This window comes from Bison bison, unplaced genomic scaffold (assembly GCF_000754665.1).
Source record: "Bison bison bison isolate TAMUID 2011002044 unplaced genomic scaffold, Bison_UMD1.0 scf7180017864328, whole genome shotgun sequence".
NCBI lineage: Eukaryota > Metazoa > Chordata > Mammalia > Artiodactyla > Bovidae > Bison > Bison bison.
Genome location: NW_011494900.1, coordinates 2,344,402 through 2,366,895, shown reverse-complemented (window position 1 = coordinate 2,366,895; position 22,494 = coordinate 2,344,402). Strand labels below are relative to the sequence as shown.

The 22,494-nt window shown below is 39.5% G+C and overlaps 1 protein-coding gene across 2 annotated transcripts in view; it reads left to right on the top strand.

Moving 5' to 3' along the window:
* RAB3C (RAB3C, member RAS oncogene family) overlaps positions 1 to 22,494 on the top strand; it is a 301,373-nt gene that overhangs the window by 7,021 nt on the left and 271,858 nt on the right. For both annotated transcript variants that reach the window (XM_010853485.1, XM_010853483.1), the window contains exon 2: positions 18,686 to 18,913. In XM_010853485.1, the coding sequence (XP_010851787.1) occupies positions 18,686 to 18,913 (228 nt within the window). The remainder of the gene's footprint in view (positions 1 to 18,685; positions 18,914 to 22,494) is intronic.

The window sequence follows — 22,494 nt, the reverse complement described above, 5'->3', positions numbered from 1 at the left end:
TGTTGGTGGTATAGATGTCTTATCATACAGAAGTTTCTTTTGAGTCCTAGCTTGCTGAGAGTATTTGTTTTCAATACAAGTGGGTGCTGAATTTTGTCAAGTCCTTCTTCTGCATCTATTGCCATGATCACATGGTTTATCTCCTTTATTCTGTTGGATTATACTGATTGATTTTTAGTTAATCTGACATTCTTTAGATAAAGCCAGTTAGTTATTATATATTCTCTGGATGCAATTTGTAATTTGTTGTAGATTTTTGCCTTCAAATTCAAAATGGATATTAATATATGATTTTCTTTTAATGCCTTAATGAGGTTATAATATAGAAGTTATGCAGACCTTATAAAACAAGTGAGAAGTGTTTGGGAATTTGCTGTTTGAATGATTTTGTTGTGTAAGATTGATGTATTTTATTCCTTAAAGTGTTTGGTAGAGTTTATCACTGAAGCTATTGGAGCCTGGAGTTTTCTTTGTGGACATTTTTTTTTTTTTAAACAAATGTCACTTTTTTGATATACAAATATCTCTATCATCCAACTACCTACACTCTCATGTCCCTATCTCCCTTCAGCAGAATAGCCTTCTCCATACCCCATGCTGAGATGTCTGTGGCCTTTCTGGAACATACCAGTAAATTATGTTACATAACGAAAGAGCCTTTGCAAATATAAGTCATGTTATGTATTTTAAAATAAGATTGACCTGATTCTCAGGTGGGTCCAATCTAATTACCTGAGCCAATAAAAGCAGAGAATTTTCTCTTGCTGGAGTCAGAGAGATGTGGCAGAAGGGGAAGTCACAAGTTTGAAGCATGAGGATTGTTGGCCTAAAGATAAAGAAGGCTATATATCAAGGAAATAGGGACCTCAGTCCTGTAACCACAAGCAACTGAATTCTGCCAACAACTTGTAAAAACTTGGAAGTGGAATCTTCCCCCAGAACAGTCAGGTAGGAACCAGCCCAGCTGACACATTGATTTTCATCTTGTAAGGCCTTAGCGGTATGAGCAGAGGACCTAGCTAAATTACCCTGTGTCCAGATTTCTGACTTGTTAAGTAGTGATTGAGCGTTGTCTTAAACATTCAGTATCACTGCAGGAGAAAAGTATTTATGCCTATATAACATTTTCTATTTCATCTTGGGTTGGTTTTGGTAAATTGTGTTTTTCACCTAATTTTTCAAATTTATTGACATAAAATTGTTCAAAATATTTTACTGTCTTTTAATTTCTCTAGATCTGTAATGATATCCCCTCTTTGATAATATAAATTCTCTTTTTTCTCCCTACCTCCCTTTTACCAGTCTTACTAGATATTTATCAATATTATTAATGTCTTCAAATGACCAACTTTTCCCTTTGTTAACTTTTTTGTTATTTATTTTTTATTTTATTGACTTGGGATTTAAAAAAACAACTATGTTCTTTATACTAACTTTAATAGAACCATTTTGTTTATTAGGCTTCTTAAAGTAGAAATTTAGATCACTGAGTTTAAATGTTCCTTTTTAAGAATAAGCCTGGTATTTACAATGATAAATCTCTAACAACAACTTTAGTAGTTGACTCTCACAAATTTCTGAGTGTAGTATTTGCATCATATTTTATTTTAAACTATTTGCTTCTTGTGATGTTCTTCTTAATCAATGGGTTTAGAGATATATTGTTTAATTTTCCAAATACCTGCATCTTTTCCAGATAGTTTATCAACATTGATGTCTAATTAAATCCTCCTGCTACCAGAGAACATATTCTTTAAGATTTCAGTCTTTGAAAAAAAATTTAGGCTTGTTTTTAGGCTAGTGTGTGGTCTAACTTCATGAGCATTCCATGTGCTCTGTGAATGCTCCATGCAACAGTTGTGAAGTGTAGTGGTATTGTGTTGTGTTGGAATATCATGGTATTGTATGGTGTTGCTGAGATCATCTCTAACCTTACTATTTTTTGTCTAGTTATTCTATCAATTACTGAAAAAAAGATTTTAAAATCCCCAATTATAGTAGTCAGTCTTTCAGTTTTTTTTAGTCTTTCAATGTAGCTTTATATATTTTGAACTTCTTTTATTAAGTGCACTGCTGCTGCTGCTAAGTCGCTTCAGTCGTGTCCGACTCTGTGCGACCCCATAGACGGCAGCCCACCAGGCTCCCCTGTTCCTGGGATTCTCCAGGCAAGAACACTTGAGTGGGTTGCCATTTCCTTCTCCAAAGCATGACAGTGAAAAGTGAAAGGGAAGTCGCTCAGTCATGTCCGACTCTTAGCGACCCCATGGACTGCAGCCTACCAGGCTCCTCCATCCATGGGATTTTCCAGGCAAGAGTACTGGAGTGGGGTGCCACACACACATATATAATTGTTGTGTCTTCCTGAAAAAATTTCCTGGCTTTTGTTATGAAATCTCCCTTTATATTTTTAGCAATGCTCCTTGTCTTAAAGTGTATATAAATACACTCTTTCTTAATAGTGTCTCATGCATACACTCATACACACATATATTTATGCCTCTGTGTGTGTGTGTGTGTGGGTGTATAATATGTATATAGTCCTATTTTTACTTTCAACTTATATGTGACTTTATATTTAAAGTGTGAATCTTATGGTCTGAGTATAACTGGGCCTTGCAGTTTATCCAGTCTAGAAAGTATCCTTTAGCTGGGATTTTTACCCATTCTCATATGTTGCGTTTATCAATATGATTGATAACCAGCATTTAAAACCAGCATTTTGCTCTTTGTTTTGGGGTCAGCTCAGGGGTTTGAATTAGCTTCTGAGATACGTAAATTTATACTTTTAACCAAATTTGAAAGATATTTAGCTATATGTCTTCAAATGTTTTTCCATCTCATTATCTCCTTCTGTTTTCTTCTGAGACTCCAATTACATGTATGTTAGACTTCAGATATTGTTCTACAGATCACTAGGCTTTTTTTATGTTTTTCTTTTTTTCTTTCTCTTTGTCAGTTGTGTGATTTCTGTTAATTTATCTTCAAGTCATTGACTCTTTGCTATCATCTGCAGCCTTTTGTTAAACCCATTGAGGAAATGTCTATTTCAGTTACTGTTTTTCCTTTCAGGCTCCATGTTGACTTCTTTTACATTAGAAATATGTTATATTGCCAAGTGAAGATAGATAACACTCTCTAGGGAAGAGATATTTGAATATTGGAAGAGCCTATAGTAGGATTAGTTTACAGTATTGTGTAGAACCAGGAAAGCACAGTGAGCCTTTTATAGAAAAAGTGATAAATATAAATAATATTAGTGCTTTGATTATTCCTTATAGATTTCTGGGGGAAATATTCATGTTCACATTTTAATTTTTATCCTTTAATATTTCGATGATTGTTGTTTTTGTGATACTATGTTTTTCTTTGTGTTTTTCAAATAGGAGTGTGGGCTTCAAGACACTTTCAAAAATTTGAACAAGGTGCAAAATTATAAAAATAAAGCATTTCAATAATTGCTTCCCTTTATCAACTAATATATTCCTTAACGGCTTTAACTCTGAAGAAACATCAACACCAACATGTTTCAGATTGGTCTGAAGCATTATGTCAGTCTTATGGGGGTCATGAACTATTCTTCTGTCCAATAAATGGTGAAACGTAAGAGTCAATGTCCTAGGTCTTCAATTGCCTTGTTATTGTTCAGTTGTTAAGTTGTGTCCAACTCTTTGTGACCCCACGGACTGTGGCATGCCAGGCTCCTCTGTCCTCCACTTTCTCCCAGAGTTTGCTCAAATTCACGTCCATTGAGTTGGTGATGCTATCTAACCATCTCATCCTCTGCTGCCCCCTTCTCCTTTTGCCTTCAATCTTTCCCAGCATCAGGGTCTTTTCCAAAGTGTTGCCTCTCTGCATCAGGTGACCAAAGTATTGGAGCTTCAGCTTCAGCGTCAGTCCTTCCAGTGAATGTTCAGGGTTGATTTCCTTTAGAACTGACTGGTTTGATCTCCTTGCAGTCCAAGGGACTCTCAAGAGTCTTCTCTAGCACCACAGTTCAAAAGCATCAATTCTTTGGTGCTCAGCCTTCTTTATGGTCCAACTCTCACATCCATAGTCATGTCTCTGATTTTTAACCTGCTGTCTAGGTTTGTCATAGCTTTCCTTCCAAGGAACAAGTGTCTTTTAACTTCATGGCTGCAGTCACTGTTTGCAGTGATTTTAAAGCCCAAGAAAATGAAACCTGTCACTGTTTCCACTTTTTCCCCTTCTATTTGCCATGAAGTGATGGAACCAGATGTCATGATCTTAGTTTTTCGAATGTTGAGTTTCAAGCCAGCTTTTTCACTCTCCTCTTTTACTTTCATCAGGAGGCTCTGTAGTTCCTCTTCACTTTCTGCCATTAGAATGGTATTATCTGTGTATCTAAGGTTATTTTTCTGGCTTTCCTAGTTGTCTGTTGCTGCTTCTGTAAGTCACTTCAGTCGTGTCCGACTCAGAGTTGTAAAAGGACAGGGTCAGTAGTTCCCTGATGAACTCTTCAGTAAGCTGATTGGATTGAGTGCAGCATTAGGAATTCAGCTCTGGCAAACCTGAAAGAGCCTCATTTTGTGCCCACTTGGCCACCTGAGAAAACCCTGAAACCATGGTCACTTTGCTCCTACACTCTCAGCTTTTCATGGTCTGGGAACCCAAATCATAAGGTAACTTGAAGAGGTGATCCTCCTCATAGTCTACCTGCTTTTAGTTTAATTACTTGTTATTTGTTGGGAGTGATTCAGATGCATGTCTGAGTCTCATCAACTAGAAACTCTTGGTAGCCAACAGGATGAATGCCTCCTGCTAAAATAGCCATAGCTTGAGGACCATTAAAGAGCTTGAGGAAAGACCATGTTAAGTACCAATTAGCAAAATATGACCCCAGGTGACCCTTATCTATGGTGTTTGCAGTTAAAGGCAGTTTTCCTTTGAATGTTTGAGTCACTGAACACCTGTCGGTAGTAGGGCTGATGAAAGGCAACAATGGAACCACAGCACACCTGTGCGTGTGAGCCTTCTTTAGTGCGCATGCTTGGGCAGGCTGGGCCTTTGTAGTAAATGATAGTAGCAGTGGCTTTAGAATGAAAAGCCCAGATGGTTGTAAGTATAAAGGTGGCTCTGTCCGCCATTCCCATTGCACAGTCTGGAAACACAACCTTGTAGACTGCTAACCCAGTTTCCTCGAGAATGGTCCAGATAGCCCCATTGTCTCATAAATGGGGTTTGTCCCCCTATCCATGACTGGAAGGGAAATGTCCAGATTTTGAAGGAATCTATAGCAAATCCCTGGAGGCATTTTTCAAGGGCTTAAGTATTTAAAACTAATATGAAACATCTGTAAAATGTTTAAAAACCATTAAATGAAGTGAAATGTTTAATGATGAAATTTGCGGTGGGAGGGGGGAAGCACATGTTAATATTAAAAGTTAGTTTTTATTTTCCCCATTGGAGATTTTTAGAGTATTTTACTAGGTGTTTTTATGAGAGTTTTTTTTTTTTACCATATAGTACATATGTGGTAAAAAGAAATGTCTACTGTTAACATTTGTCTACTCTTTTACATATGTCTATTGTTTAGCCTTTTTCTTCTTCTCAGGAAGAGGTATTCTTTATTTTGTGGTTTCAGTTTAGACACTGACCTCCTCTAGCTATTGGATCCCTTTTTATGGAATGGAGGGAAGTAAAATCTAATTGTGGGTTATTTTTAAAAATGACTGATGAAGGAAGTCCAGGCCACGTTCCACAGAGCCTTGTGTGCACTGAGAACAGGATTGCTGCCTCTTCCTAGGTGGTGCCTTCTCCGAGTCTGACAGAGAGCTCTCCGTGAGTTGTATCACTGATCCTCAGAAGATTCTGACTCCTACCAGGGCAGAGTTAATTGTAACAACGTTTCTCAGAATTCAGCTTTTCTGGGCAGGCTGGGCATTCTAGGGTATAGACTTTCTGTGCCAAGTCAACATTCTGGTGAGATCTGCTGTCCCCATCAGTGAAAGAGATGACTGGTGAAGACAGCAGCTGATAGAGAGCTCTAGGGTCCCCATGGATCCAGGACTCTGTGTCAGATTGCTCAGTCTCCTCGTACATACATCCTGAGGTCTTGACAGTGGGCACCTGCCCTGGCTTCCCTGCCAACACTTGTTAATCCAATAAATTCTAAACCTGACTGATCCAGAGAATCACATGGGGAGCTTTAACAATTTAGATCCTGGCCCCACCTTGAATATTCTAATTTTGCAGAATTCAGGAGGAGTTTCCCAGGTTTGGAAATCTTGGATGTAGTGAAGATTCAGTTTTGTATTCCTAAGTAAAAACATATCCAGCTCTAGAGAGCAGGTATGTGTGTGTGTGTGTTACTCTGTTGTGTCTGACTCTTTGCAGCCCCACGGACTGTAGCCCACCAGGCTTCTCTACTAATGGGATTCTCCAGGCAAGAATACTGGAGTGGGTTGCCATTTCTTAACTCTAGGGCATCTTCCCAACCTTTTACCTCCTGCATTGGCAGGTGGGTTCTTTACCGCCTGAGCTATCAAGGAAGCCCGAGAGCAGGTATATGAGAACACAATGTCTGCTATTTCTTGCTACCAAGAAATGATGAGAAGGCATATATATTTTATCCATATCTATGAGAAAGTTTTAAAGGATTTTTTACATTTTGTTGCTAAGAGAAAGGCTCTTTCATTTTTATAAATTGACATCTACATTTAGGAAGTGTGAATGTCAAGAATGTTTGATGACTTTTTTATATTTTAGACTTAATTTTGTTTTAAAAGAGCTGTATTTGGAGAAGATGTTGCTAGGCTTTGCAGGATCCTGGATTTTCAACCAGTCCTTCTGATTGCACCACCTAGAAACATCTAGTGTGATCTACCATCCCAGCTTGCAGATTTTAACACTGAAAGTTCTGCTGTGTACCATGAAACACCTCAGTTTTGGGCAAACAAGAAAGTTGGTGACTCTAGCTACACCCTAGGAACAAGACACTTGGTGTCTTCAATCCTAAGGCCATTCCAGACTTGCCTGGGCTCTGGTGGACTTCCCTAGCAGGCCTAAGGTTCCCCTTTCTCTAGTCATGCACTTCCAGATCCCAAACTTTTGTTGACCTTTCTGTGCTACTTCTCTTTGTCTATCTGGAATTTTACTTTTGTGGATACCCTTTGCATTATTTTAGAAAGGTGTTAGCAAATGATGGAAATAACCATCCTGTATGCAAGATATTGTTTATTTATTGTGGGCTTTGAAATTTTTGTTTCTGTTGAGATAGAATTGAAATATATTGATAACATTGTATAGCTTTAAGATGTACACCAATTTGACTTGATATGCTTGTGTATTACAGTATAGTCACCACGATCGTGTTAGCTAATACCTCTACGTATCGTATAATTATCATTTCTTGTACATAGTGGGAACAATAAGTTCTAGTCTCCTAGAGACTTTGAAGTTTATCATGCAGTATTGTTGTCTATAATGTTATTGTGGACTTTGATGGTTTATCAAATTGCACATCAGAAATTAGGTGAAACTTTACCTAAAACCTATTCCAAGGCCCCTGAAGAAGAGAGCTTCCCCCTAACTACTAGGAGTTAGTTCCTAGAGCCCCCTTTCTTTTTAAAATCTATTAAACTATAGTTGATTTACAATATTATGTTAATTTCTATTGCACAGCAAAGTGATTCAATTATATATATATATATATAAAATGCACATGTTCTTTTCCATATTCTTTTCCGTTTTGGCTTTATCGTAAGATATTGAGTATAGTTCCTGGTGCTATACATAGGACCTTGTTCTCTATTTCTGTGAGTCCGTTTCATAGATACATTTATTTGTGTCATATTTTAGATTCGACATGTAAGTAATATCATATGGTGTTTATCTTTCTGATTTACTTCATTTAGATTGATAATCTCTAGGTCCGTCCATGTTGCTGCAAATGGCATTTCATCCTTTTTTATAGCTGAGTAATACTCCATTGTGTATATGTATCACATCTTTATTCATCTGTTGATGGACACTTAAGTTGTTTGTGTCTTGGTTATTTTGAATAGTGCTGCTATGAGCATAGGGGTACAGGTATCTTTTTGAATTATAGCTTTGTCTGTATATATGCTTGGGAGTGGGATTACTGGATCATATGGCAACTCTAGTTTTAGTTTCTTGAGAAACCTCCATACTGCATCAGTTTACATTCCCACCAATGGTGTTCCCTTTTTTCCCACACCCTCTCCTCATTGTAAGTTTTGATTTTCATTTCTCTACTAATTAGTGATGTTGGGCATCTTTTCACGTGCTTGCTGGCCACCTATATGCTGGAGCTCCCTTTCCCATTTTTTTTTCTTTTCTTTTTTTTTTTTACCATTTGCTACTTGGATTCTGGGCTTCCCTGGTGGCTCAGATGGTAAAGAATCTGCCTGCAGTGCAGGAGACCCAGTTTTGATCCGTGGGTCAGGAAGAGCCCCTAAAGAAGGGAATAGCTACCCACTCCAGTATTTTTGCCTGGAGAATTCTATGGACAGAGGAGCCCAGAGGGCTGCATAGTCCATGGGGTCAAAAAGAGTTGGACATGACTGGGCAACTATCATTTTCACTTTATTTGGATCCTGCCCGCTTATTAGCCCACTTTCAATTTCCACAAAAGTCTGCACACCCAAGGGTTTTGTGAATTTAGTTAAAAAGAAAAACTTTCCAAAATTATTGGGTGGCAGGCAGTGTCATAGGACAGGTCACATGACCACTGGCCACATTGCCCTCCCCACAGTCTCTCCAGACTACAGGACACTTCTGTCTGCATACAGGTACGCAGAGTGTCAGCTTCTATCATGAAAAGTGTTTTGATGACTGCTCTTTGTTCCATGCCATAATATTAAAATGAGAGAGTAAAAAAAAAGAATGTTACAAGAAACAGAAAAAAAAATAATAATAAAATAAAATAAAATGAGAGAGTAAACATAAGGTGTTTATTTTGCTAATTATTAAGCTGTACAGAGTTGGGGTATTGGGTATCAAAGTCCCTTGCACTTTAAAGTTAGGAAATGAGAGGGATTATATCCTATAAAATCAACCATTTCCATTTCAGATAGCAGCAAGAGTAAGAATTGGGAGAAGGTGAGTGGCTTCTATATCATTTCAATATAACAAGAGGAATAAGAAAGATGATTATGGATGTTCTATTCAAGGACTTTACACATGCCAACACTTTTACTTTCATGATTTCACTATCATTCCTATTTTCTAGATGAGGAAATTGTAGCTTATGATTGTTAAAACAAAAACCTTGCCCAAGTTTGTACAAGTAGCAGATCTAGGATTCCTTCTCAGGCAACCTGACCCAAGAGCATGTGCTCTTTATCTATATCCACATCACACCAAGAATGTGGAATGCTCTTTTTCACAAATGTGTCTGCTGCACATAATTTCAGAGCTGGTAGTAAAGAAGTACAATAGTGTTTCTCTTTTTGTGCTTTGATTATAAAGCTTGGGTTACCAGCAGCTAGGTACTCCCCAGCTCCCTGCTGCTGCTGCTCCTAAGTCACTTCAGTCGTGTCCGACTCTGTGTGACCCCGTAGACAGCAGGCCACCAGGCTCCCCTGTCCCTGGGATTCTCCAGGCAAGAACACTGGAGTGGGTTGCCATTTCCTTCTCCAATGCATGAAAGTGAAAATTGAAAGTGAAGTCGCTCAGTCATGTTCGACTCTAGCGACCCCGTGGACTGCAGCCCACCAGGCTCCTTCGTCCATGGGATTTTCTAGGCTCCCTAGGACTGCACTAATGACCTTCTGGCTTCAGCATCCATGAGGATGTGCAAGAGTTACTGGGCTGGGCTCTGCTTCATTGCAGCTGTCAGCACTGAATCACTGGAGTGGAGCGGAGCTCTCCCAGCCACCATCCCTTCACAGGAGATCATGCTCACAGTCTTCTCTCTGTGATCTGAGCATCCCCTTCTCCCTCTGCTTCACAGCCCTCTGCAGGCTCTCCGCCACCAGGAACCCTCTGTAACACGCCAGGAATCAGGAGTGAACTACAGCTTGGGCTGAGAACACTGGTTCTCTGTGTTTGATACTAATAGGAACCATTTTTACAGGTTTTGATAAACTTCATTTCCTTTTTCTTGACACTGTGGTAACAAACATCTATAGATTTCAAAGGAGGTGTGACAAGTGTTACAATAAATTTAAAAATTTAAAAAGTTTAGCTCTTGCCTCTCTTCAACAGAGGAATGGATTTTTTTCCCTAGAAGTGGGAAAAAGAAGGACCCATACCTCTTTCAATATTCTCTGTGATTGAAACTTGTTGGTTTGATGAAGAGAAGAGTGAAATAGCTGAGCCTGCATGTCTGTAGTTCTTTTTTTTTTTTTTTAATTTTGGAGTATAGTTGATTTACAATGTTATGTTAATTTCAGGTATACAGCATAGTGATTCAGTTATATGTATATTCATTCTTTTTCAGATTCTTTTTCCATTTAGGTTTTGCAGAATATTTAGTAGAGTTCTCTCTGTTATACAGTACATTATAACCCATTTGCTCCAGGTCATGAAGGTTCAGTCAGTACACGGAGAAATCAGGATATCCTGTTGAAAAACAGGGACCCCCTTCTACTTCAGCTCTTTTCGGATACTCTTAATTTTGTCTTTAAAATGGGGATAATGGCTTCAAGTTTCCTGCTCAGTATAGAGGGAATTTGGAAGTGGTCACTCCTATCCTCATATAAGAGAAAAGCTGAACAAACTGAAAATTAACAACTCTTCTTAGATACATCGGAGAATTGAGGTCACAGGGGAAAATGCTGCCACCAGACTGGGGAGAATCACAGTTTACTGGAATAGAAGCCTCCACAGGGATCAGTACTATGGGAGGAAAACCTAAATGTAATTGATGAAGAAAATGTAGCCTGTAGTTGATGAATTGCTAGAGGTGCCATGTGGACAAGTCTAAGAAATAAAAACTCCAGGGGGCCTCACAAAGTTTTGAATTTTACCTTCAAGAGCTCTGCTAAACTCTCAGTTAAGGTTGGGAAAAAAATTCCCTTATGCTTCTATCGGGGGCTGAGGAAAGGTGGCCTTTCTGAAATACACTCAGGACATTCAGTTCCTCTAACACGGGGGTGCTAACAGGTAGATATTGATATCTGGGGGCAGTGAAAGGATGAGATGTGATAATATGTGTAAAGCATGTAGTACAGTGTCTGTAAGAGCTGGTGCAGTTATTTTACCATTTTCCTGTGCATCCGCTGTGTGTTTTCCACATGTACTAAAGAACCTATGCATGGAATAGAGATCCAGATGCAGTCTGCAAGAATGTCTGTGAAACTGAGCTTGAGGAATATCCTTAAAACTTAGAGCAACTTGCATCTTGGAAGTGTAACTATAATTTGGTGTATCATCATTTACATTCCCCAGGAGTCCCATGAAATAGTAATTCATTCCCTTCCAACACAAAGAAAAGAGACAATTTCCCAATGCTACTTTACTTCCTAGGTCTTTTACTTCAGAAACCAGGGTTGGAAAAACCACTATTTACCCTCTAGTGTCCTGGCAACTTCCAGGTCCCTGGATAGCATCTTTTCAGCGCAGTGGTGATGGGTCTGCAGTGATATGGATAGTGTTTATTGCTTCTCCACTGGCTCTCGCCAGAGCAAACAGTAGCAGACACACAGAGAAATTGTTGGCTGGAGACTGCAAAGAACATCACAGTTACAATCCATTCTAAAGAGACAAGCACAGAGGCAGGCAAACCAAGCACAGAGGAGCCCTTCGCCAGGAGAAACCACCAGGGGCCAGGTGACAGGTGTTTGAAAATCCTGTGTTTTAATATTTTCCCTCTTGGTTTTTTAAGATTTAGTCTTACCTTTGGAAATCTCAGAAATAATTCCTTTTATTACCCTTTTCTTTTCCCTCAGGTAACAACTGAGATTTGAAACTAATTTATGTATTTCCATGCTTCTCATATATAAGGCCCATCCTTACTTTCAGTCTTCCAGTTTCAAAGAATTGCATTTCATTTTCTGGATAATTTACCCTCATTCTTCTTCCCATTGACCTTCAGGCTGTTACCAGTAGTAGTTGATGGAACATAGTACATTTAAAATGACTTCTTTCTGTTTTTCTCATCAGATGCACAAAATGGCTTAGTGTAGTTTAGTTTCTTAAGCACCCAAGGGAATTCCTGCAGATAATTTGGCTTTCTTATTTATTTGGAAGAGCTAATGTTCAACAATTCTGAAGTAGACTGTGGTTGCCTGTGTTCGTCAAAGGTAATCTGCTTGGTCCCTGGTCAGTAGGACTTCTGGGGAAACTATAATTGAAATTAAAAATGACACATCAATTAAACCTATGATCTGTTCACTTGCTATTGAACCAAGGGACACCCAGAGGGCCAGCACAGTGATTTTGCAAGGCGCTGACTCCCAGAGGTTAAAAATTTGCTTCAAACTTGCCAAGGTCCTTCAGGACATATGGTAGAGGTCTCATTCATAGATTTATATATTCAGCAGGGTAAAAAAAATTCATTGTTATTTGTCTACCACCTTATTAGCATTTTGATTAGCATCTTAAGTGAGTATATATAAAATGCATACTGATTAAACTTAGGAATGACATAGATCTGGAAAGGATAACTAATATTTTTGATGAAAGGACATAAAGTTATCAGAACACAACAGAATTGGAAATCGAAACAAGCAAAAGGAAGTGTAATGGAAAACATATAAAGGTTGACACTTTCATTAAAAAGTACATTGCCAAGGCATAGGATCAGGAAAGGGGAGACCCATGTTTTTAACAGTGAATGTGAAAAAAGGCGCTGAACATTTGAGAATTACTTTATGGTTAAGTCAAGTGTGATAGGACATAAGAATATTATTATACTCTGCACTGACCAGATAAGTATCTGGAATATGTGACCAATTGTAGGAGCCATGCATGGGATTTTGACATTTGCAGAGATGTCAGCTTTAACCTAGATATGTGGGCTGTTTTGAGCACGTCCCATGTGGAACAGAGGGGCTAAAGAAGCTGAGATTATCCAGTCAGGAGGAGAGTAAATGAGTAATGTAAATGAGTAAATGAGTCAACTCTCTTTGATTCGTAAGGCAGAACACATGAACAGAAGCTATAGGGAAGTAGATTTTAGCTCAAATTTATGGAAGAAACTTTTAACAATTGTAGTTGTTCATCAATGAAGTAGGCTGTTTCATAGCCCAGTGAACTTTCTGTCACTTGATGGGAAGGGCTAGGCTTGAATACCAGCGTCATGCCAGCAAGAGGGAGACTGTGATAAGTTGAAGGAGGACAACCCTCAACAGTCTTTCCCACTCTATGATTCTTTTAATTAATTTAAGATTAATACAATTAAAGGGCTTTTCTTATATCTATCTTTTATAAAATCCAGTTCACTCTCTGGGACTTCCTTCATGCCTACTCACGTTTTCATATTTTCCCATGAACATTTCAGAAACGTTCACATGAACGTATTTAAAAGTGTAGGCAAACTTACGTAGTGACTGTCTGTCCCTTTGACATTCATATGCTGTCAGATCGCTTCATTTTTTACTGGGGTATAGTCGACTTACAATGTGACGTTGCTCTCAGGTGTACAGCACAATGAGTCAGTTATACGTATATCCACTCTCTCAGGCTTTTTCCCCATACAGGCCATTACAGAGGATTGAGTTGAGATCCCTGTGCTACACAGTAGGTCTTCATTAGTTACCTGCTTTGTACTAGTGTGTATATGTCAATCCCAATCATCCAATTTATCCCTCTCCCCCTTTCCTTCCTGGTAACTGTAAGATTGTTTTCTACATTTGTGACTGTTTCTGTTTTGTAAATAAAAATCGCTTCATTTCTATCCTCAACAAGGTTAGGGCAGTCTACTCCATTCTATACGCCAGGATTTGTTTCATTATTCCAAAGTTTAATGAAACACATATGCATTCTGAATGCACATCTTTGGGACTCACTGTGAATCTTATGGGGCTTCCCTGGTGACGCAGATGATAAGGAATCTGCCTGCAATGCAGGAGACCAGGGTTTGATCCCTGGAGAAGGGAAGATCCCCTGGAGAAGGGAATGGCAACCCCCTCCAGCATTCTTGCCTGGAGAATTCTATGGCCAGGGTAGCCTGGTGAGCTACAGTTCATGGGGTCTCAAAGAGTTGGATGAATCCTATTGGGGATATAAATCAGGAAATAGTTTAAAGAAACCATGTACCATCTTCAAGGTTAACAGGTTGACAGACTCTTCTAATTAATCCTTTGGAGGATCTAGATCCACGTATCCACCAGCCTCATCCTCGCTCATCCTCTGTACTCCTGCCACATTATCTGCTGCCACTGCAACTGGTATAATCAGCCTTTAAAATTGAACATCTTCTATTTCTTATGCTGGAGAAAATTCCAGTATGGTTTTCTCTGTGTAAATCTCTACAGTTACATTTAAAAAGTGCATATCATGATGATGCCTATATTTCTGCAGGTTTTGGAGTTGGTCTAATTTTGGACTAGGACTTGGGATTGATCAGCTTTCTTTATCACATTTTCTTCCAAGGCAGCCTAGAAATCCACAGGAATCAGTTAGAATCCCACCTCAGGGTATTGGTAGGTAGGTAATCAGGCTGAGAAAATGAGCAGGTCTAGGATACTCATAGAGTTGTTTTCCGACTATGGCTTAACTGAACATGCTTAATTCAGAACCTAGTCTCTGGGCTAGTTCACATAAAAGATGGTAAAAAGATCTTAACAAAGACCAATTGCAGGCCTGGTGAAGCTTAGCACCTCCATAAGGGGGGAGTCTTAATTGGTGAAAGGCTTATGTCTGGAGGAATAGAAGTGTCAAACAAAACAGTTACCTGGCTTTCTGGGGTGTCAAAATTTGTCAGAGCAAGACATCATTGTTCAAACCAATAGTCAAGAATTATAATCCTATTTTTGTTCTTGGCAGACTGCTTGTGTTGGGGGAAGTTTACCTTAGCATGTAGATTCCTGGGTCAGAAAGGAGAATGATGATACATGCCAGTTTTACTGGCCTAGTTTTTCCCACTGGTAAGCAATCATTACAGTCGTATTTACTGAAGACATATGTGTGGTTTCGTGGATGTAAGATAGAAAAATGCTTAAGCTTATATTTATTAAGAAAGTGTGAAATGCAATCAGAATGTTTACTGTCCTTAAATTTAATAATATATACAGATTTTCTTTTTGCCTTTATTCTTGCTCATATGGTTGTGTTCTCCTACTGGCAATATTTCTAAAAAGGAAATACATTATTGCACCATCTCTCCTTTTCTCTTTCCCTCAGTTGTTTTACATATCTCTGATTTTAGCAGCCAATGTGGTCTCAGATGAGACTGAGCACTATATATTGTTTCTAGTGTTCAACTGTCTTCTGGGGCTTTTCTCTTTCAGTTCAGTTCAGTTGCTCAGTCATGTCCAACTCTGCGACCCTGTGGACTGCAGCACGCCAGGCTTCCCTGTCCACACCAACTCCCGGAGATTACTCAAATTCATGTCCATCGAGTCGGTGATACAATCCATCCAATGATGATTGCATCATCCTCTGTCATCCCCTTCTCCTCCTGCCCTCAATCTTTCCCAGCATCAGGGTCTTTTCAGATGAGTCAGTTCTTCTCATCAGGTGGCCAAAGAATTGGAGTTCCAACTTCAGCATCAGTCCTTCCAATGAATATTCAGGACTGACTTCCTTTAGGATGGACTTGTTGGATCTCCTCGCAGTCCAAGGGGCTCTCAAGTCTTCTCCAACACCACAGTTCAAAAGAATCATTTCTTCAGTGCTCAGCTTTCTTTATAGTCCAACTCTCACATCCATATATGACTACTGGAAAAACCATAGGTTTGACTAGATGGACCTTTGTTGGCAAAGTAGTTTCTCTGCTTTTTAATATGCTGTCTAGATTGGTCATAACTTTTCTTCCAAGGAGCAAGCGTCTTTTAATTTCATGGCTGCAGTCACCATCTGCAGTGATTTTGGAACCCCCCAAAATAAAGTCTGTCACTGTTTCCATTGCTTCCCCATCTATTTGCCATGAAGTGATGGGACCAGATGCCATGATCTTAGTTTTCTGAATGTTGAGTTTTAAGTCAACTTTTTCACTGTCCTCTTTCACTTTCATCAGGAGGCTCTTTAGTTCTCCTTTGCTTTCTGCCATGAGGGTGGTGTCATGTGCATGTCATCTGCATGAGGTTTTTGGTATTTCTCCTGGCAATCTTTATTCCAGCTTGTGCTTCTTCCAGTCCAGCGTTTCTCATGATGTACTCTGCATATAAGTTAAATAAGCAGGGTGACAATATACAGCCTTGACATATTCCTTTACCTATTTGGAACTAGTCTGTTGTTCCATGTCCAGTTCTAACTGTTACTTCCTGACCTGCATACAAATTTCTCAAAAGGCAGGTCAGGTTGTCTGGTATTTCCATCTCTTTCAGAATTTCGCACAGTTTATTGTGATCCACACAGTCAAAGGCTTTGGCATAGTCAATAAAGCCGAAGTAGATGTTTTTCTTGAACTCTTGTGTTTTTTTGATGATCCAGTGGATGTTGGCAATTTGATCTCTGGTTCCTCTGCCTTTTCTGGAAGTTCACGATTCATGTACTGTTGAAGCCTGGCTTGGAGAATTTTGAGCATTATTGTGCTAGGGTGTGAGATGAGTGCAATTGTGAGGTAGTTTGAGCATTCTTTGGCATTGCCTTTCTTTGGGATTGGAATGAAAACTGACCTTTTCCAGTCCTGTGGCCACTGCTGAGTTTTCCAAATTTGCTGGCATATTGAGTGCAGCACTTTCACAGCATCATCTTTTAGGGTTTGAAATAGCTCAACTGGAATTCCATCACCTCCCCTAGCTTTGTTCATAGTGAGGCTTCCTAAGGCTCATTTGACTTCACATTCCAGGATGTCTGTTTCTAGGTAGTATCACACCAACATGGTTATCTGGGTCATGAAGATCTATTTTGTATATTTCTTCTATGTATTTTTGCCACGTCTTTGCCGTCCCCCTAATAGAGAGATGGGATTTCCCTGGTAGCTCAGTTGGTAGAGAATCTGCCTGCAGTGCAGGAGACCCAGGTTCAATCCCCAGGTTAGGAAGATCCGCTGGAGAAGAAAATGGCAACCCACTCCAGTATTCTTGCCTGGAAAATTCTATGGACCCAGGAGCCTGGTGGGCTGCATTCCATGATGTCGCAAGAGTCGGACACGACTTAGCAAGTAAACCACCAGCAACAGAAGGATACACTTATTAATCAGATTTTATAAGGAATGAAAAAAGACTGTCTAGCCAAGGACTTTAGACAGACAATAGAACTTTCTGCAGTTATGAGTGCCCTGGACCTGCACTATCCAGTGTTGTAGCCACTGACCTCAAGTAGCTCTTGTGCATTTGACATGTGGCTAATGTGAATGAGGAACTAAATTTTAATTTTATTTAGTTTAAATATATACAGGCATATGTGACTAGTAGCTACTGTATTGAAGAGCACAGCAAACAAAGAATTCATAGCATCAGCAAAGATAATCGGGTAAATGCACTGATCAGTGGGATTTACCCTTCTAACCGCCTCGTTTCTATATGGAGGCAGATGTCACTTAGAGGAATGCAGCAGGGTTTTTGATAGATGTTAAAATGGTCATCGAAAAAAGGTGAGGGAAAATCCACCCAGAGGATTTTTAATTATTATAGAGATTATTCTTTATTCTATGCTGGTTTCTTTATACATCTGTCATACAGATTTACCATCGGTTATTTTCACAAGTGTTTCAGGTTGGATTGTACTTTTTTTTCCATTTTGTAGAAGAGAGGAAACTGAGGTACACTGATTAAAAAAAACAAAAAACTCAATATTCCAGAGCCAGTAAGTGGTGGAAGCAAGGTTTGAACCAGGTAGAGTTCTTCATGAATGCATCTGCAATGAGTCTTTCCCACATTGTCTTTAGAGCATATGTGCTTATTTCCTTAGTTCTCTTTGGGAACTGGGCTGGGAGGTGTTAAGAACATGAGCCCTGGCACCACACTGGTTGATTTGAATCCTGCCTCTACTACTTACAAAGTGTGTGAAATTGAGCAAATTACTTAGTATCTCGGAGCCTCAACTGTCTCCTTTTAATACGTAAATAATAAAGGCACCCACTTACAGGGTTGTGATGAGGGTTAACAGTTCCTGGCACATTGTTTGAACCATATGTATTTGTCATTATCATTATTTTTTATTTGAAAGAGATTGATCATGTATGTAAAGATGTTGACTTAAAGTGATATCGATAGATGAAATAGAGATAGGCTTTGGGTATGCTTCCCTAGAAAATAAGAGAGACCCTAGTAATTCAGATAACTCAGGAAAAAGCACCCTGCTGTTCAGCCACTTTGGAGTCGCTGTCACTGGAATTACAAAGTTCCAGAATCTGCATGCCCTCATATCTTCGCGTTTCATGTTACATCTCCTTTGGTGTCTTTGATTTGTTCTGAATGCTGAGCAGTGACAAACACTAACACAGCTGGAAAGAGCCGTAAGATTTGCTTTTCTGTCTTCCAGCAGGGAATTATTGCCATGGATACCAGCATCAGAGGAAGGCTGGGGAGCTCTCTCAACTTGTCTCCTAAGTGGTCTGACATCTGTTTCTGGCAAGGCCAATAATGAATGTACTGCTAGCTTCATAGCAAACGGAAGGCTCATCCACACCTCTTTTGTTTTTTCCCCACAGATGGCCTCTGCCCAAGATGCCAGGTATGGCCAGAAAGACTCCTCTGATCAGAACTTTGACTACATGTTCAAACTGCTCATCATTGGCAATAGCAGCGTGGGGAAGACATCTTTTCTCTTCCGTTACGCAGATGACTCCTTTACATCTGCGTTCGTCAGCACAGTTGGGATTGATTTCAAAGTCAAAACTGTATTCAAAAATGAAAAGAGAATTAAGCTTCAGATTTGGGTAAGTGACTTTGAACCAACAGCATCCTTTAGCCTAGGACATCGACCATGTATGTGTGTGAGGCACACGCTTTCTGCCTTGTTCTGATCCCACGGGGGTCCGTCAGCCTCCCTTGCCAGGTTCTTTGCCACAGCACGTTCTAGGTCAGAGGCCAAGCGAGTGATGCCTCTCTAAGGTGTGGAGACTGAATTAGACCTTGTTGTCATCTGATGCTTCTTAAGACTCTTTAGAAGAAAGAAAATCCAAATGTCTGTCTGTATGGTAAGGAACACTCAGTAGAAAGTCTGGCGCGGTCTTGTACGGCTGTGTGACCTGGAGCACGTCTCTGAGACCTTCTCCGCCACTTTTCTAATCCACAAAATAGGCAAACTGAAACTAGCCTTTTCAGGTCACAGGAAGCAGCCTGCCCTGGTCATTTTAAAGCATAATACAGATAAAGCTTAGGTTTAGTCCCTTCATAATGCCCCAGCTAAATTTTGTAAAGTGTCTATTTAATCTCCTCAGACCTTGTGTTTTCAGCACCAAGAGTTATGTTTAGCACACAGCCCAACATGGCAAGACACATGAAATAAAGTATTTATTTTAAACAGGGTTTTTCCCTAAGGAGAAAGTTTTTCAATAAGTTTTGAGACCGTGTGCCTGGCTTTCTGCCTCTCCTCACCCCCTGTAGAAGATCAGAGATTCCTTAACTAAATGGTTGTGATAACTGAGGAGAATAGCAAGCGAGAAACAGAAGAAAAAGTACATATGGGTAGCAGGTTTGAAATAAATAAGAGATGAAGTAACAAAAAAATTGACTATACCAATAGAGAGTTACATAGTATTTTTTGTACATCATGTAATGTATGGGCACCATGGTAGAATGCTTTTACAGTGAGTTTTGGTCCCCTTTCTCTGTTCTTTTGTACATCTGCCACTCAGATGGATTTGAGCTATAAATGGATGTTTCCCTAGAGTTTAGCTTTCTGTCTTCTTCTGAGACAATTCCAACACCTACTAACATTTGTTGCTGGTGCCAGGGTTGATTTATAGGACTGATGATAAGCTTGCCTCCTCAAATATGGAAAGCTGAAAGGAAGACAAATCTTGGAGTAAAGCATTTAAATTTTTTTAAAAGGAAAGATCCCTTAAGATATCTGTATATAATAAATACAGCAGATGTCCTTTCATATCTTAAAGCTCTTAGGAATAAAATTCAAAGGTGCGGGTATACATACAGGTAGATATCCTCTTAGGCGGCTTATTGTTAGTTTTTTTACTTATTCTCATTATGGAATTTTCAAAGTCTAATTAGAACTCAGGAAGGAACTTGGAAAAATAGACTCAGTTCCCATTGCTGCTCTACTGGTTCCCAAAGATATTTTTGTTAGGTGGATCCCTCTTTAGAAGCATGCAACCCTGTTTGTGGAGACGGAAAGAGCTGTGTTTATTGCTTCACATTCTCTTCCTTTTGAGCTTTAAGCAACGGATTATTATATGGAGATAACTGTCAGATCCAGGCCTAAGAAAGGTCTCTGTTTTCATGGACTTTGCTGAATTGAAAATTAATTTGGTAACTAGACATCATTTACCTTTGTGACCATGTTCTTTCTGCTAATACGGAAGAACTGTCATTTCTCTGGCTGACAGCTCCTGCCATTAATCTTAGGAATGTTTAAAGGTGGTGGTTGTGACTGTTTAGGTAAAACACCAACATGGTGTATAAGTGCAGTCCTATAATTTCTAGCAGTTTCTCAATTTAGGTTCTTGAAAGAATTGCTCTGTAGAGATATAAAGTCATCTGTCCTTAATATAAAACAGATATACTTTCAAATAATATACATTTTTGAGAATTATAATCTCATACTTACAAAAATATTTCAAAACCCTCAGTGATAGTACCAGGCCAGAGCTCACTGCTGTACAATGAAATTCGGTTGCATCTGTTCAGGTCTTCTGCATGAAAGTTGCTCTTTTCTGAGCCTTGCAAAGCCCAATTTGGCTCTCTGAACTGCTTCTACTCTGATGACCTCCTCATGCTTCTCAGTTTCCATTAACTTCGCTAAAAAGCCCCTGACATATAAATATGTTCAAATTTGTCTCTACTTATCCATAATCCAGGCTTCCCCAGTGGCTCAGTGGTAAAGAATCTGCCTGCAATGCAGGAGGCACAGGAAACGCGGGTTTGATTGCTGGATCGGGAAGATCCCCTGGAGAAGGGCATGGCAACCCACTCCAGTGTTCTTGCCTGGAGAATCCCCATGGACAAAGAGGCCTGGTGGGCTACAGTTCATGGGGTTACAAAGAGTCAGACACAGTTGAAGCAACTTCCATGCACACATGCATCCATAATCCACCATTTCCCCCAAACTTCTAATTCTCTTCATAGCCCAGTCCAGCCTGGGACCTCATTCTCCATTCTGTGGACACCCACACTCCCTTCAGGGATAAACCACCCAGGAACCCTTCACCCAGCTCTCTCCTGTCACAGTGGTAGTCTGATGGCCACTATTTTCTTTGTGATCAGAACAATCTTATTTCTTCCTCTTAGGGACATTGGGAACTCTTAACGTGCCCATGATTCTGGGGGTGTGAAAATAGATTTGACACTACCTTATCCCAACTGGTCTACTAGTTTGTGAACCACTCAAAAGCCAAGATTTTGGCTCATTGAACCTATAGTATAGTTGGGAAAAGAAATGAATACTCATGGAGTAATTGCATGTCTATAAGCAAAAATCAAGCTGTGTAAATATTATACGTGGCCAGCATCTATTGAACATATACCTATGCCTTGTATCTAATTCCCACAACAACCAAACTCTCTATTATTACTCCTATTTTATACAAGAAACCTAAAGGTTTTTGTTATTGTTCACTTGCTAAGTCATGTCTGACAAATTAAATAGCTTGTCCAAGATCATAGATGTCAAGGGGTTGATTCCAGGCTAGGTCTATCAAATTCTAATGCTTTGGTTTGTTCCTCTTCACCATGTTGCCCTAATTAAGACACGTTCTCAAAACAGGTGATAGAATCTTAGACAATGTATCCTGGGATGCTGAAGAACATGTTTTTGAAAGAGTCTGACCATCTCAGTGACTTCAGTCATGCAGAGGGAGAAAGGATAAAGAGTAACAGGCTAGCTTGCTTAAATCTAAACATTCCAATAGTAATTCTAGGGGTTCTTGCTTTGTTATAACTATCAGTTCAATTCAGTTCAGTCGCTCAGTCGTGTCCGACTCTTTGCGACCCCATGAATCGCAGCACGCCAGGCCTCCCTGTCCATAACCAACTCCCGGAATTCACTCAGACTCATATAACTATAGTCGGAAATAATTAGTTGTGTACAGTTTTTTTTTTACTTTATTTATTTGTGACTGTATCTGGCACTGATGGTTTGCCATTTTATATGCTAGTAGTCAAACATGAACTGTTTTCCCCAGCGAATAGTATTTTTATGCACTTGTATTAATGTGTAACAAATTCATTAGTGAGTGAGTGAGTTAGTTCAGTCACTCAGTCGTGTCCAACTCTTTGCAACCCCATGAATTGCAGCACGCCAGGCCTCCCTGTCCATCACCAACTCCCGGAGTTCACCCAA